This window comes from Candoia aspera, chromosome 1 (genome assembly GCF_035149785.1).
Source record: "Candoia aspera isolate rCanAsp1 chromosome 1, rCanAsp1.hap2, whole genome shotgun sequence".
Classification (NCBI taxonomy): domain Eukaryota; kingdom Metazoa; phylum Chordata; class Lepidosauria; order Squamata; family Boidae; genus Candoia; species Candoia aspera.
This window is the reverse complement of record NC_086153.1, coordinates 314,633,073-314,648,877: the sequence shown is the minus strand read 5'-3', so window position 1 is coordinate 314,648,877 and position 15,805 is coordinate 314,633,073. Positions and strand designations below refer to the sequence as shown.

Sequence of the window (15,805 nt, the reverse complement as noted above, 5' to 3'; positions counted from 1 at the left end):
TGCACTGTTGACCTCCTGTATGAGCACAACCCTCCCCTGCATCTTCCTGAGTGCCACAATTCCTACCAAGACTTCTTTTTCATTGCCATCCCACACTGTCTTCTCTCTCCCTCCCTCCAGACCATACAGGCAGCCAGCTTCTAAAGGTAGGCCACACTTTCATGGCCATCTCTTACAACTACAGAGCCCACAATTGATCTGTCTGCTTTCATCTCATGACTTTTGCCACTCTTTGCCTTTGTTTCAACTTGCATCTCCCTCTGCCATCAATTTTGCCTGACCTCTTTTCCTGGTCTCTAACTCACTTCTATACCTTCTGCATACACTCCTTCCTTCCTTCCTTCCTTCCTTCCTTCCTTCCTTCCTTCCTTCCTTCCTTCCTTCCTTCCTTCCTTCCTTCCTTCCTTCCTTCCTTCCTTCCTTCCTTCCTTCCTTCCTTCCTTCCTTCCTTCCTTCCTTCCTTCCTTCCTTCCTTCCTTCCTTCCTTCCTTCCTTCCTTCCTTCCTTCCTTCCTTCCTTCCTTCCTTCTCTTCCTTAGTTTATTACAACCATCAAGCTCCATCCACTACTACAAATCCCCCATCTGCCTTACTTTCTATAGCCCAAATCTTTTCAAATTCTGCACCCATCCTCAGCCTCCAACTTCTCACCAACTTTACCAACTCCACAATATATAAAACTCCAAATCCTCTTTTGCATTAACAGTACACAGGGTGCCATCTTTTTTTTTTTAAGTGAACATCTGTACTAAAAATAGTGAGGTTTTTCTTTAAAAATCAGCATTAATTTAAACAAATTCAACCATTTTCCATCTATACAAATCATTGGCCAGGTGTTGTAATTTTATGTCTTCGAACTGCAAGATTTCACTAGCTGGGGATTTTGGAAACTCCAATCCCTAGTATGTATCAGGAGGGTCTCAGGTTGGAAAAGGCTATTCTAGACACATTCCTAAACTAAATTTTAAAAAAATCCAGGATGCTTCACAGAAAATTCAAAGGCACAATAAAGCAAAAATATTCCAGTATTCCAAATACATACGGAAGTACCAAGGTGTCAACTCCAAGGCGGTTATATAGTTGGGTTTCCTTGGCATATGTTGCATCATGAAGTATTGTCATCTTCTTCAGAGCCTCTGCAAGCTTGTTAGCCTCAGGGACAAGACCTGAGAAACAAAAGAACACAAAAAACATGAATAAAACAATATTCACTGAATTTTTAACTGAACTTCAAGACTGAGATGCAGCTCAGTAGTAGAAACATGGTTTGCATGAAGATAATTCAAGGTTCAATCCTTGCATCTCCATTAAGGGCTAGAAATATTCTTGCCTGAAACCCTGAATAGTCATTCCAGTAATTAAGAAAATAACAAGCAAAGATAGATCAATAGCAAAGGTTTACTATTCAGTTCCATCTAAGCCAAAAGGAGAGTCCATATTAAATCAATACCTGAAATCATAAAACATTGTTCAAGCACTTATCTAAAACTCAAAACAGGCAAGATGTGAAATAAAACAGGGGAGGCAAAATAAAGTCAGGCATCTGCAACGGATTCCCACACCGAGCTACACAGTCACATTACTGCTTAGCGCAATGTGTGAATCAGCCATTGTCTGTATTTTTGGGTCCCTCCAAAACTCTGAATGGCCAACAGACCTTCAGTGGGTTCAGGCTAAGATTTAATTTACTTCAGAAGAATCCTGAAATGTTTAGAATCAACCCATTTCATTATCAGATTACTGAAACACTCAGCTTAATCTAATGAACATTCCTTGTTGACAGCATGGCCCAGATCAATATTGCTCTCAAAACAATTTTAATTTGCCATTTTTTGTTGTTTATTCGTTCAGTCGCTTCCGACTCTTCGTGACTTCATGGACCAGCCCACGCCAGAGCTTCCTGTCGGTCGTCAACACCACCAGCTCCCCCAGGGACGAGTCCATCACCTCTAGAATATCATCCATCCATCTTGCCCTTGGTCGGCCCCTCTTCCTTTTGCCTTCCACTCTCCCTAGCATCAGCATCTTCTCCAGGGTGTCCTGTCTTCTCATTATATGGCCAAAGTATTTCAGTTTTGCCCTTAATATCATTCCCTCAAGTGAGCAGTCTGGCTTGATTTCCTGGAGGATGGACTGGTTTGATCTTCTGGCAGTCCAAGGCACTCTCAGAATTTTCCTCCAACACCACAGTTCAAAAGCATCGATCTTCCTTCGCTCAGCCTTCCTTATGGTCCAGCTCTCGCAGCCATATGTTACTACAGGGAACACCATTGCTTTAACTATGCGGGCCTTTGTTGTCAGTGTGATGTCTCTGCTCTTAACTATTTTATCGAGATTGGTCATTGCTCTTCTCCCAAGGATTAAGCGTCTTCTGATTTCCTGACTGCAGTCAGCATCTGCAGTAATCTTTGCACCTAGGAATACAAAGTCTTTCACTGCTTCTACATTTTCTCCCTCTATTTGCCAGTTATCAATCAAGCTGGTTGCCATAATCCTGGTTTTTTTGAGGTTTAGCTGCAAGCCAGCTTTTGCACTTTCTTCTTTCACCTTCATCATAAGGCTCCTCAGTTCCTCTTCGCTTTCAGCCATCAAAGTGGTATCATCTGCATATCTGAGATTGTTAATGTTTCTTCCAGAGATTTTAACTCCAGCCTTGGATTCCTCAAGGCCAGCTTGTCGCATGATGTGTTCTGCGTACAAGTTGAATAGGTAGGGTGAGAGTATACAGCCCTGCCGTACTCCTTTCCCAATCTTAAACCAGTCCGTTGTTCCGTGGTCTGTTCTTACTGTTGCTACTTGGTCGTTATACAGATTCTTCAGGAGGCATACAAGATGACTTGGTATCCTCATACCACTAAGAACTTGCCACAATTTGTTATGGTCCACACAGTCAAAGGCTTTAGAATAGTCAATAAAACAGAAATAGATGTTTTTCTGAAACTCCCTGGCTTTTTCCATTATTCAGCGGATATTAATTTGCCATAGGATCAGAAAAAGAAACTAGGTCTTCCAGTTCCTAAAAATTTAGCACTGTTTATGTGAAATAAAATGTTGCATATTATACAATACAAATCTGTGTGTCAAAAATTAGGTTTTCAGGTATGCAAATATTTATTAAGAATAAACATTTTTTCCATGTTAGCCCTTTCCATGGAGACTGTGCCCTTTAAGTGACGGGCTTGCCCTGCTCAGGAACATCTTACTCACTTACAACAATGCTCACTGTCACTATTACACACATGGCTGTTGCAATCGACTAGCCAAATTTCAAAGCTACTTTAAAACTTCCACAGCTAAGCCTCCAGGTTTTCTTCCTTCTGTCTATAAGAAGGAAAAAACCAATCTAAAACATCAACTAAGAATTATTTTTATTATTTTATTTGGATACATCTAACACTTGAGCCAAAGAATCCTTCTGCAAGCTGCTCTGTATTGCCAAAAAGTCAGGAGGGGAAATGAAAGTTGGACCAAGAAGCTAACTGTGTATTAATGATTGACCCACATCCCTAGGCAAAAGCACATAAACATCCGAAGTTATTCACTGAGGGTGAAGTAATGAGAAAGTAATTCAAAAGTTCATGTTGAAAAGTGATTGATTTTGGTGTGACTTACTTCCTACTAGTATGGGGCAATCCTATGCATAAGTCAGCAAAACAAGCAGAATATGGTTTCTTGCATTCTTATCAATCTTTTTACCAGCAGTGGCCATATAGGACGCATCTGTATTTTTTTCTGCATAACAGTTATATCTCTATGTGTGTGCATCTGCAAAGGGTCTACTGGGGTGAATGCATATAAGTTGCCTCCAAGTAAATGTCTGCTATCCCCTGTGTTGCACTTGTGTCTATATATGCATATGTACGCTGCAAAGTATGAGGCAGGCTGCATTCCCTCAGCTCTGGATCATGGATGGAGAAGGAACGGAGCTTTCCAACCCCTGGATCATGTGACCAAAAGGAAGCAAGTGGTAGGCTTAGAATGGAGGTGTCACCAGCATTCTGAGCCAATGCACAACTGTGTCTCCCCTATGGATGCCTTGGGGAATATTTCTGGAAAAGATTTCTCCATTGCCCCAACCTGGGTCCATCCCATTTGCAAACTTGAACTTTCTTTTGTTGCCTTGTCCCGCTACATCAAACTTCATATTGTTTTTAGAGCACTATCTTGCTGACAGGTGACAGAGGCCCAGGCTCCTTTACCTTATTCTTCTCCAACAAGGAATTAAAGCCTCCTTCAGATCATGTTCAGCTCCTGATGGCTTCATGGACATCCCCTTATAGTTTTGTTGGCAACAGTACTGAAGCATCTGTTTGGGCAATCCTATGCATACTTAACCCCATATTCACCCAATGAACTCACGTGACTACTTCCAAATAAACATTCCTAATTAAGCTAAGGTCAGTTTCAGAATGGCAGCCACACAGGCTATGATTTCAGGAGCAGTCAGGTGGAAGAAATTCTATAAATAAGATCAAGATTCTTTAGTTGCCTACTCCAGTGTAGGCAAACAATAGGCTGTACCACTGAATTACAAACCTCCCCCAAACTAGCTGTGACCAATAGGCACGATGGCTGGGAGAGAAGGAAGTTGTACACTAGCACATCTGAAGAGCACCAGGTTGGATAGCTTGCCTTAGAATATACCCCCGTTGCATAGGATTGCCTCAATCAGGCTAAAATTCAATAAGCGCATCACCCCATGATGGGCGAAAGGGTCCCCTGCTGAATTTCTGCCCGCTTGAGAGGCGCGCGCAGGCGAGGATCCGTGGGGAGAGAAGATCGCCCCTTTGGCACTGCAGAAAAGCTTCACGGTGCTCCGCTAGCTACTCAGCCTCCCCAAGCGCCTCCTCGCTCACTCACCCTCTGACTGGGGCACCATCCCGATAGTCCCCCCGGTGTTGATCACCAGCACCCACACTTCGGCCATGGTTCTGCATCCGCCCCCAACTTTAAGGGCCGGAGCGGGCTCGGTGCACGAGAGAGCTCTGCCCAGCTCGCCGTTCTCCGCCTCTGTCATGACGGTCCCTCAGTAGGAGAAGAAGGACTGGCGCTACGGATGCCTCAGCCCGGCAAGCGGGGCATCCAAATACCGGCTCTTAGCACCGCCCCTTTCCGGGCTCGCCCTCGCCCATTGGCCAGGGTTCGTCCTACCTCCCGAGTAAGGGGGAAGGCGAGAACGGGGCGACTCCCTCCAGCTTCCTCCTGTCGCGCCACTTCGGTTGCGCAGGGGTGACCCGAGAGGGTGGGTCCCATTCTGCCCCTGACCTGGGGATTTCATTGCCCACCGGTGGCTCCTCCTCCCTCCGGCGATCTACGACCCTGAATTTTTCTTTAAGAGGGGAAAACAAAGTGCCCCCCCGCCCCTTCGTTGAAAGCCGGACGTGAGAAACAAGCCGGGGCGAGAAAGAGCCGCTTTTTCTCTTAAAACGTCTCCTGAGGTACCTCACAGGCAAGCCCCCACTCGTCTTTTGCCCACGTTTCAATTATTAACGTTTTCGAAATAAAAATCCAAGGTAAAGAAGTCCAAAGTTCAAAGCAGAAGAAGGGGGAAAGGAGGGAGAAGTATCCTGCTGGGTCAGACCCAAGGGAACATCGAGTTCAACATTTCTTTTTCAGCAATGGCCGAACAGATGCGGCAAGGCCATAGCTTTCCTGAAGGTGCATGTGTGAAAACGTCCACGTGTGCTATTATTCTGGCGAACAGCCTCTAAAAATTCAGTGAACTTTTATGATGATGTGTTAAACGACTGTATTAAAATGTTTGATCTTCTACTAAGGGAAGAGTAATTTTTCAATTACCACAGCATGTTAGAATTTATTCAAATGCATCATATTGCCTGTATCGAAATAAAGAATGCATTTGGCACTCTAAAGGCTCTGCAATTTAGTGTTCTTTTTAACATAGAAAGGCCTATGTATGTTCCAGTAACACTCAAAATGTATATCATTACCTTTGTATTTTTTTAAAAAGTCCTCCCTCTGCTTTCAAGTGTTTTCCATAATAAACCCACCCCCAACCTACCCTTTCTTTTTAATGACTGTATAGAATATGTGCAGTTTGTATGTCTTCTGTCCTTTTCTTTTTACCCTCTTCCATATATTTTACTGGGAACAATTTAAGATGTTTCACTGCCTGAGGCAGGATGTATGTAGGTAAGCAAGCATGTAATGGATTTATAGGGCTGCCCACCTCAGACAAGTAGCTCTGGGCAGCATGTGAGCAAATGGACAAAGAATAATTTCTTCAGATTTCTCTAGGGTAGGAGAAATTCTCCTACAGTTGCTTAAGATTCACATTTATCAGTATATTCACATTTATCAGTATTTCAGGTAGTCTTCAACTTATGACAATTGGGACCAGAACTTTGGTCATTAAGTGAGGCATCACATGACCATGCCCAATTTTACAACCATTTTTGCTGTGTTGGTTAAGAATCACATGGCCACTAAGTGAATCATGTCATTAATCGAATCTGGCTTCCCCCATTGATTTTGCTTGTCACAAGCCTTCTGGGAAGGTCACAAATGGCAATCACATGACCCTCGGACACTGCAACTGTCATAAATTCATGCTGGTTGCCAAGCACCTGAATTTTGATCATGTGACTGCAGGGACACTACAACAGTCATAAGTGCAAGGACTAGTCATAAGTAACTTTTTTCAGCACCATCGTAACTTCGGATGGTCACTAAACGAATAGTCACACAGGTATTCCTCATTTAACAACAGTAATTGAGCCTAGAATTTCTGTCACTAAGCAATGCAGTTGTAAAGATGGCATCACTTAGCAACAGCAATCCTGGCAATTCCCCCTTGCCGTCGTTAAGTGAATTTTCCAGGTCATTAGCCTGAGCACCCACCCCAATCCAAGCCATTCCAAGCTTGGCTCCTCCCAGCCCCGAACACTGCCTTTAACTCCCCACACCTGCCTATTTCCCCCCCACCATATCAGCCTTTTTGAAAGCCCTGCACCCTGCCTTGCAGGGCAAGGATATTAATAATAGTTATTAAAAGATATTAATAATATCTTTCTGAAAAGTATGTTTTAGCAATACCTACCACCAATGCCAAATATTGAAATAGGCTGAACAATATACTTTCTGTAACATAAATGTGTTAAAATTTATCACCGCCCATCTCCCATGTGGGGGAGATGGGCGGTGATAAAAATATGATAAATAAAATAAAATAAAATGTGCAAGCTCATACATCTTAAGATATTTTATGTCCTTTAATCTATAACAAAAGAAAAACAAGCTTAATAATAAATCAAAACAAGATAAACTGAAAAATAACTAAAATCTAGAGAAAGTGAAACAAAAGAAGAAAATACAAATAGTAGAACAATTAATATACAGTGATACCATGTCTTAAACCACAAATTAAACTCTGATCATCACTAAGATTTTAATCAATGTATTAACCATAAGGGAAAATAGAACATATTCAACATTCTTCCTGACTCCCCACTTCTTTTTAAAGAAACATTTAAAAAGTTCCTAGTAGTAGAAATGTACTGGTTTTTGTTTTGTTATTCTGAAATATTTAAGAAACTTTTAAAAATCTAGATTCTACTCTCTTAATTCTGATTTCAAAATCAGAATTTCTGCTTCAATAAAATGTTAACATTTTCTCCTTGAAAAACTGCCATCTTTCATCAGAATTATTAAGCTGGTTATGCTCAGCTACATCCTGGCATCTGACAATACAATCCAAGCCATTGTCTGCAATAGAACTTCATAATGCACAAAGATTTTAGGCACACCCATTTGGTTTTTGGTTAAATGCAGCCTAATGGCAGGGGCAACTAACGCCAATATAGTTGTGTGATCTGCCTACAGAGGGGATTGCCACTGCCTCATTCCTGGGATCTGATAACATCCTGCTCCAGATGAGACCTGTGGACATTCTTGACTTCCATAGGATCTGGAAAGCAGTTCCATTGAACGACCCTGGCGACACAAAACCACCTCAGCATTTGACAAGGTAGTTCTTGTTGGCTGATTCTGCTTGGCTCCTTGGTTTATTTTACAAACAAACTCCAGGAGATGAAATTGAAGCAGCAGTATCTGGAGCACTAGAGAAGGAAGATGAAAAGCCAATTTGAGTAGGAGTATGAGCCTCTATATACATAACGATAAAGAGGGCTGAAGCACTATTACCTTTCCTCTCTTACTGGATCAGCAGGCTGCTCTCTAGTAGTCTTGTTTATCTGCCTAACTACTGTGAACAATTTGTATAGCACTTTGCCAATAAAGTCACTCAATTTGCCTTGACTGTTCATAAGCAGAGTTCTATGTGGTAAAGGGGATGTCTGGTCATGTTATCTGGGACATTTTTTGGTGTTCTGCCACCTATAGGCTCAATCCATGCTCTCTTGGGGGGCAAGGAGGACATGGTCATCTGGAAGTTAGCAGCACCTTCCTTTGGGAGAGGGGTTTGCTGGTGGCCTTCAAAGGAACAGCAGTGCAGCATTTCCTAAAGAGGACTTGGATCCAGTTAATTTGGACAACTATAGCCGAGCCTCCAATATTACCTTTTTAGGGAAGATGGTTGAAATGGTGTTAGGGGGATCTGTGAAAGCACCCTAGAAAAAGCAGATTATCTGGACCCTTTTCACTCAAACTTCAGGCCTGGGCATGAGATGGAGACAGCACTGGTCACGCCAATAGATGATCTTTGTTGGAACTGGGTAAGAGAAGTATGCCCTTCCTGGTCATTTATTTATTTATTCAATTTATTCAATTTCTATAGCCGCCCTTCTCAGCAAGTGACTCAGAGCGGCTTTTTTTTTTTTAATAGTCTTTATTAAATTATTTACACAAATAATACAAACATAAAATGACAAATCAACAACAAACATAAAATGCAAAAACAAGAGAAAGAAAAAAGGAAAGGAGAAAGAGGAGGAGGTTTAAAAGAAAGGAAATGGATTTCCAACTCCCTAATACAATTTTATACCTTGACTAAATAATTTTTCACAATTCACTAATTTGGTTACAATAATTCTACAGTTCTATTGAGATTATATAAGTCAAATACATAATATTTACATCTTGTATTATATTCATACGTTTTACATCTCAGAGCGGCTTTCTAGACCTCTCAGACTATCAAACACAGTATCTTTCTGGACTGCCTGCAAGGGTTGGGGATTGGAAGCACTTGTTTGAAATTTATTTTACAAAATGTATCACCTATTCCAATTCTAATGGACTCTGGGCAGAGTACAACAAAATCAAGTGTAACAGACAGAAACAAAAGTAAATGTTTAATGTAAACAGTTAAAGTTAATGACCTATCAACAAACATAGCGCAGGAGGCAGCAGTACCCACTGGGTTTCTTGAACTCCCTAGCCTCCAGCACAGCAGCACTGGGAATATTCTTCCAGTCCTTCCTTTGAAGTCCAACATACCTCTAAATGCCAGAACAGCAACACAGCCTGTCCCTCTTTTGGCAGAAGAGAGAGGCAGCAACTTCTTAGGAATGAACGGGAGCTGGTTGGAATGACTGTGAGGATGGATAATTCTAATCTTCTCCAAAAGAAAGCTAGAGTTGAGAAGATCATTGGAGATGATCTATTCAAGTAAGGATATGGGTTGTAAAATGTAACTACAGCATCCTTAACGAACGGAATCAAATTTATATTGCACATACCAATATTTGGGCAGAGGCTTCTATTTCATACAGCTCTTACCATGTGGGAATTTGACTTAAAAATTTAGATGAAAAACGTTTCCCTGCAAATGCTTCCGCTTCTGTCCTCTGAAGTGAAAGAGAACAAGTCAGTGCCATCAGTCATGTCAGCTGCCCCGGTTTGGCGTGCTGCAGGTATCTGGGATTACATTTTGCATGCTGCTCTCCGAGCAGTCCAATGTATTTCTGGATGATGTTTCCCCTTAATATTCTCTTCTATGAGCTAAATTCATCCAGCAGTTTTAACAGTTCTTCAGAGGCTTTGATTTCCAGATACCAGTTACCAACCTGGATTTCTTTGTCTAAGCATACTATTAGTAGTCAGCATCCCTCTTAAAATACTGCAACCAAAATACAATATTCTCAGTTGCAACTTGACCTGTACAGAATGAAAGAGTACTATCATACAAAAGGAATGGGAGAGAAATGCGTGTGGGAGAGAAATGCGTGTAGTGCGCACTTGATTTGTAGTGTGCGTGTGATGGAGTCAGCTCCCATCAATTTATCCCAGCTCCTGCTAACCTGGCAGTTCAAAAGCATGCAAATGCAAGTAGATGAATAGGGACATGAAAGGAGCCCCCTTGGGCATCCCCCAGGCAACAATGACATCACTGGCAAATCCTTTCAATACAGAAGCGCCTTGGTAGGTGCTTCTGACACACACACAAAAATTTGAATGCTATTCGTTTAATTTCATATTATCAAACAAATATACAAACAAAAACATCTCTCGTGTGAACTGCTCCAAATTTTGCTGTGGTTCCCCAACAATAAAAATCAAAGAGGAGTAAATGCATTAAAATAATGTTTAAATGTATTTTTTTTTATTATTGTAAAAACCAGAACAGTCGCTCTGTGTATACAGTAGAAAGAGTCTGGCAGCATCTTTTAAGACTAAAAAATGTCATTATAGGATCTAATGAATTATAAAGCCTTATAATAAAATTTGTCAGTCATAAAAAGTGCTACCAGATTCTCTTTTTGGCTACCATAAACTACCATAGCTCTGCTCCCAGTGTCCACCAGGTGGCGGCACATTCCCAAAAATAAGCCTAATCCACGCACACACAATTCTTTATGGCAGAGAAAATTATAGGATCACAATAAAAAATAGGTAGAAAATCAGAAGATGAAAAGTACATCAGCGTTATCAACACAGAGCATGACAGTTTTACAAACAATGGAGCTAGACCAAACAACAAAAATAAAAGTGAGTGACTGTAGAACCAAAAACTAGGATTTTAAGAAGTTAAAGAGGAGGAAGAATCAGAGAAAGTCAAATGAAGATGTAAGTCCCCACAGGTGGCCCTTGATGGACCACTAAAATGTTGGGGGTGGTTTATTCTAGCTGTCTTGAGTCTACCAGGGTAGGCAGCTTTAACAAATTTAAATTCATTATAATCATCATCTTTTGAATAGTTTCTTCCCCTAAAAGTATTCAGGTTTTTTGGGGGGGGGGAGGTGGGGGAGATATTCAGACGAATTTGGAAATTACCCTACATCTGTTATCTTTTCCTTCTTGTATGTGAGTAGTCTTTGATCATGTTTGTGCATGTACCCAAGGCTTAAATAAGAAATTAGGAGAATATGGGAGGGGAACAAAGGAGAGCAAGTCGCATGTGTTAAGCTAATGTTTCTCAACCTTGGCAAGTTTAAGATGTATGGACTTAACTCAATTGGAGTTGAAGTCCACATATCTTAAACTTGCCAAGGTTGAGAAATACTGCTTTAAGCATACAGTATGTTTACTTGCTGACTGATCAACTGATTATTGCAATGTATATGTCGCTCAGTTCCACAAAAGACCTGGTTGGCTCACAAATTATACACACTTAAAATAGAAAGATTGTTTGCATAACAATAAACAGCACTATTGTCACTCATAGAGAGAGAAAGAATGTGCGCACCTGCGTGCCTGGCTTCTTTCCTTTCCTGCCCTCCAACAGAGCAATTATTTTACCCTACTGAAATCCTAACAAGAATAGTGATCCTTGTTTGGAGATCTGTTTCAGAACCTGCATTTAAGGCTGCAAGATAGAAGTTGGTCATAAATTTATTTGTTAGATTTATATCCCAAAGTTTGCTCAGGAGCTCAGGGCATTCCCTCCTCCCATTCCATCTATCAATAGTCCTGTAAGGTAGGTTGGGCTGAGAGAGTGTGATTGGTCTCAATCTGAGCAACATTAAGATATGTAGATTTAACTTCCAGAATTCCCCAGGCAGCATGCTGGGTGGGGAATTCTGGAAGCTGAAGTCCATACATCTTGAAAGTTGTGCAGGTTAAGAAACAGTGACCTAAAATCATCCAGTGAGTTTGAGTCTGGGGTCTATTTGTTGAGCACCTTAACCATTACACCATGCCGAAGAAAATCTTATATTATGGGATGTTTGAAATAGTGAGTACATCTATTTCCTGGATAAATTGGGCCTCTCATATCACTGTTTTGGATCACCTCCATGTGAAAAAGCTGTTTTTATAACTTTTATAGAATGAAAACATTTTTTTTTAATTTCATAGTGCTTTTTGGCAACTTCCTCAGCTCAAGCACTTAACTACATTATTTCTTCCTGATGTTACTCCTGCTTCTAAAGTTCCAGAATAGATGGAAGTTTTCGATAAATCACTTGTAGCTCCACAACCGTAATTCATTTTTATCAGAAGATGACAAAACTGGTATTAATAATTTATGCTGACTGCTTGAATGATGAACCTGGAATATTCTGCCCTGGTAACCCAGTGAATTGTTAAAGAATGTGAAATTACAGTAGTTTCCTTTAACTTTTTATGAGATTAATAGAAAAAAAATATTGAGATATGGCCAGTGAATATCAACAATTTAATTTACTGGACCACTGGTTCCTGACTGATTCTTCTCCCTGTTGCTACTCAGGGTCAATTCAGCTTGCTGTAACTGTTTTCTTACAATGGCTCTTTAGGCAGTTCACATGTATTGGGGGAGGGGGCAGGGGGGAGAATCTCATAGGTTTGGTAGTGAATGCAGCTTGTATATGTATGGGGGGGGGGACCTTTTACCACCACACTGTGCATTCCAGTCAGTTAGAAAGAGCCAAATGAGTTCCCCCATTCTGTGAGATGTAGGCTAAATGATAGACCTCCTCTGTGGCAGCCCCCACTTTCTGGAGCTCTCCCCCCCAAAAGGTACATGCAGCTTCTACCTCTTTAGTATTTCACAAGCAAGGCAAGGCTGTATTGTGCCATAAGCAATTAGCTCTTAGTGGTTTTGACTGAGACTGTGCATCTTGAGTTTTGGTTTTATGGTTATGTATTTTTTATTTTATTGCTGAATACAGCACAGAGTTTTTCACGACTGGGGTGGATTATAAACATTTTAAAATAAACACATACATACTGTATGTTATGGTGTATTTGAAATATATTATAAATAAATCAATTTTTCTCAATAAAACAGAATTGCTTGAAATAATATGTTTTATCCTTACTTGCTATTCTTTTGACTCTTTACAAAAAGTGTTTTATGCTCAATAATTTTTATTTTTATTTTTCACATATACTAGAAATTTAACACAGAATAACTGAAAGTAAGTATCAAAACAGAACACTTAAATTTTCAGAATCCCTTGAAGGCAAAAATAAAACCTTTTTAAAAACTTCAACATAAATAATTAACTGAGCACTTTGTATTGTGCTTTTTTTCATAAAGGCTTCTTCTGAGAACAGGTAACTTTTGACCTTAAATACACTTGTTTGTGAAATAAAGGCCACCCATTAACAATGGAACTTCTTCCAGCATGAATTTAGGCATTTAACAACACCAACTTATGCAACTGGTACAGAGAGGCATTCCTCATCCTTCCATCTGGCTGATCAGATTGATCTATCAAAAGTGATGATCTCAGCTAAAGGGGGAAAAATAAGTTAGTAATAAACCAAACATTTTATCCACACATCAGTAAGTGAGGCTGCAGCTCCCAGAATGCCCAGCCAGTATGGACAAACATATCTGGAGGGCGCCAGGTTGGAGAATGCTACTTTTTAAAAGAAGCTTGTAGTGAAGTTAACTCTTGAGATAGCATGAAATTTCCTCATATAAAGTAAGCACAATTGTTATGTCAGATACAGAGTGCTATAAATTGTATGTGTATGACCATCCCTTAAACATTCTTTTTAGCATCTGGCAGGACAATAAAGGAATAAGTTATGAGAGAAGCACTTCCCCCTGATAATTCCCAATGTCCTCAAGGCTTTGTAGGGACAAGGGTCAATGGCATTTGGGGGCCAAAGGCTGTGCCCTGCCACTGAATGGCTCTTGTGGTGGGGACAGGCAAAACTGAAAGATTTGTGTGTGGGGGGGAATACTTTTGAAATATTTTCTTTAAAACATCCAACACAAGGAAAAAGAGTATATAACTTAAAACAAAAAGAAGGTAGAAAGCCTAGAAAGTAGAAATACATACAATATAATTTTAGTTACAGATCCTAAAGCAGCTTTAAAATAGCCAACTGAATTTTGACAGCTAACCACATGAAGTACTTCAATGGTCTGGTAAGGACAGGACTCCACATTACAGGAATTGTGAATGGCCTGCAGCTGCTCACCTCTGAACCAGAGGCAGATGAGTATCTTAAAAGGTAAGCAGTTATGCAATCCCATCCAAACGACAAGCTGGCCCTCTAGGTGAGGAAAACCAGTATTGTACTCCAATACGTTTGAAGTTGGGAATGGTTAGTATTTGCATCCAAAGCAACCATAATCCAGTCAGGCATACAGGGATTCCTAATTAGGCCTACACTGTTGCTCATTTAAGAGTGGTCCCAACTTCTTATTTTTACCCTACCACCTTTGTAGTTCAAACTCACACAAATTCTGTTTATATATTAAAACAGGATTAAAAACTGGGGACAAAACTTGCCTGGCTCCATTGGTATGGCTTTGTATACCACATGGGAAGAATAACTTCACGAGGTCTTGATTTGCAAATTAAGCTGAAAGAGGAAAAACTTATTGTGAATAAAGAAAAATCCGTATTAATACTATCCCTTAGAGTGAAAGAAAAAGATTGACAGGGGAAACAATAAACTTCAAATGCCTGAAAGGATGTCACACAGAAGAAGGCCAAGACTTGTTCTGTGGCATTCCAGAGTGCACAATAAAGCATGTAAGTTACAGGAAGGCAGATTCTGATTATTATTTTTTTAAAAACTTAGAAGTAAAAGCATTTTAACAGTGGAAATAATTATTCAGAGAGGAGATGCTGGCCTTCTCTTCACTGTGTGTTCAAGCAGAAGATAGAAAGCCTAGAAAGTAGAAATACATAACAATATAATTTTAGTCACTCTCCCAGTGTCTCAACTTTGCAATGGCCAGGTATATATATGTAATTATGTGCCATCAAGCAGGGTTGACTCTTAGTGACCACATTTATTTATTTATCAAATTTGTCACCGCCCATCTCCTCCCACTCCATGATGAATATGTATGTATGTATATATATTTATGTGTCTCTGTCTGTCTGTCTGTTCATCCATCCAAAGAGAGAAAAGCTATGCTAGAATTTTAGAATGTCTTCCTGTGTGCAGCAATTTGATTGCTACAGATTCTGTCTGCCAACTCCTCCCTCTCTAAATTGTGCGAAGTAAAGCAGCATTCATATTCCAATTCATTCTGTCTAGACATGTTTTTCAAATACACAGTTTCCTCTTAAGTAGTGAAGACATATAAGACATACAATTAACTTAAAATGCAGATGTATGAATTGCCCAGAATACAAGATTTTGTTGAGGCCCCTTGACTTCTCCAGTACTGTGTTTTTATAAAGGTACTCCCTTCTTTGTTTTTTAATGCGCTATAGGATCCAAGCACATTATTAAGCTTATCTACTTCTGTATTTAAAAAAAATGCAGAGCAGGTAAATGGGGAAGGAAAGTAAATCATCCATTTATTTTCTGAATTGTAGAGTTCTAAGTCCTTTTCTTGTATGTTGTCATTGCTTGTATTTCTCAAACAGAGGAATCCAACAAAAGATTGTCCTTACTTGATCACAGAGATCGTGCTGGGCAGAGAAAGTTAGCCTTGGCAACAGGCATGGCCAAACTCTTCCTAACAAGACAAGAATCTTTGAGCTTTC

The 15,805-nt window shown here is 40.3% G+C and overlaps 2 protein-coding genes across 4 annotated transcripts in view; both read right to left on the bottom strand.

Annotated features, from left to right (window-relative positions):
- Positions 1-5,043, bottom strand: part of ASPG (asparaginase) — a 101,328-nt gene extending 96,285 nt beyond the window's left edge. For all 3 annotated transcript variants that reach the window (XM_063290392.1, XM_063290391.1, XM_063290393.1), the window contains exons 1-2: positions 4,860-5,043; positions 1,042-1,165 (exon numbers count right to left, since the gene is read on the bottom strand). In XM_063290392.1, coding sequence (XP_063146462.1) covers positions 1,042-1,165; positions 4,860-5,016 — 281 coding nt within the window. In that variant the 5' untranslated portion in view covers positions 5,017-5,043. The remainder of the gene's footprint in view (positions 1-1,041; positions 1,166-4,859) is intronic.
- An 8,330-nt stretch (positions 5,044-13,373) lies between these two features.
- TDRD9 (tudor domain containing 9) overlaps positions 13,374-15,805 on the bottom strand; it is a 94,821-nt gene continuing 92,389 nt past the window's right edge. Inside the window, exons 37-38 of the mRNA XM_063290390.1 lie at positions 14,591-14,663; positions 13,374-13,576 (exon numbers count right to left, since the gene is read on the bottom strand). Of these exons, the coding sequence (XP_063146460.1) occupies positions 13,475-13,576; positions 14,591-14,663 (175 nt within the window). The 3' untranslated portion in view covers positions 13,374-13,474. The remainder of the gene's footprint in view (positions 13,577-14,590; positions 14,664-15,805) is intronic.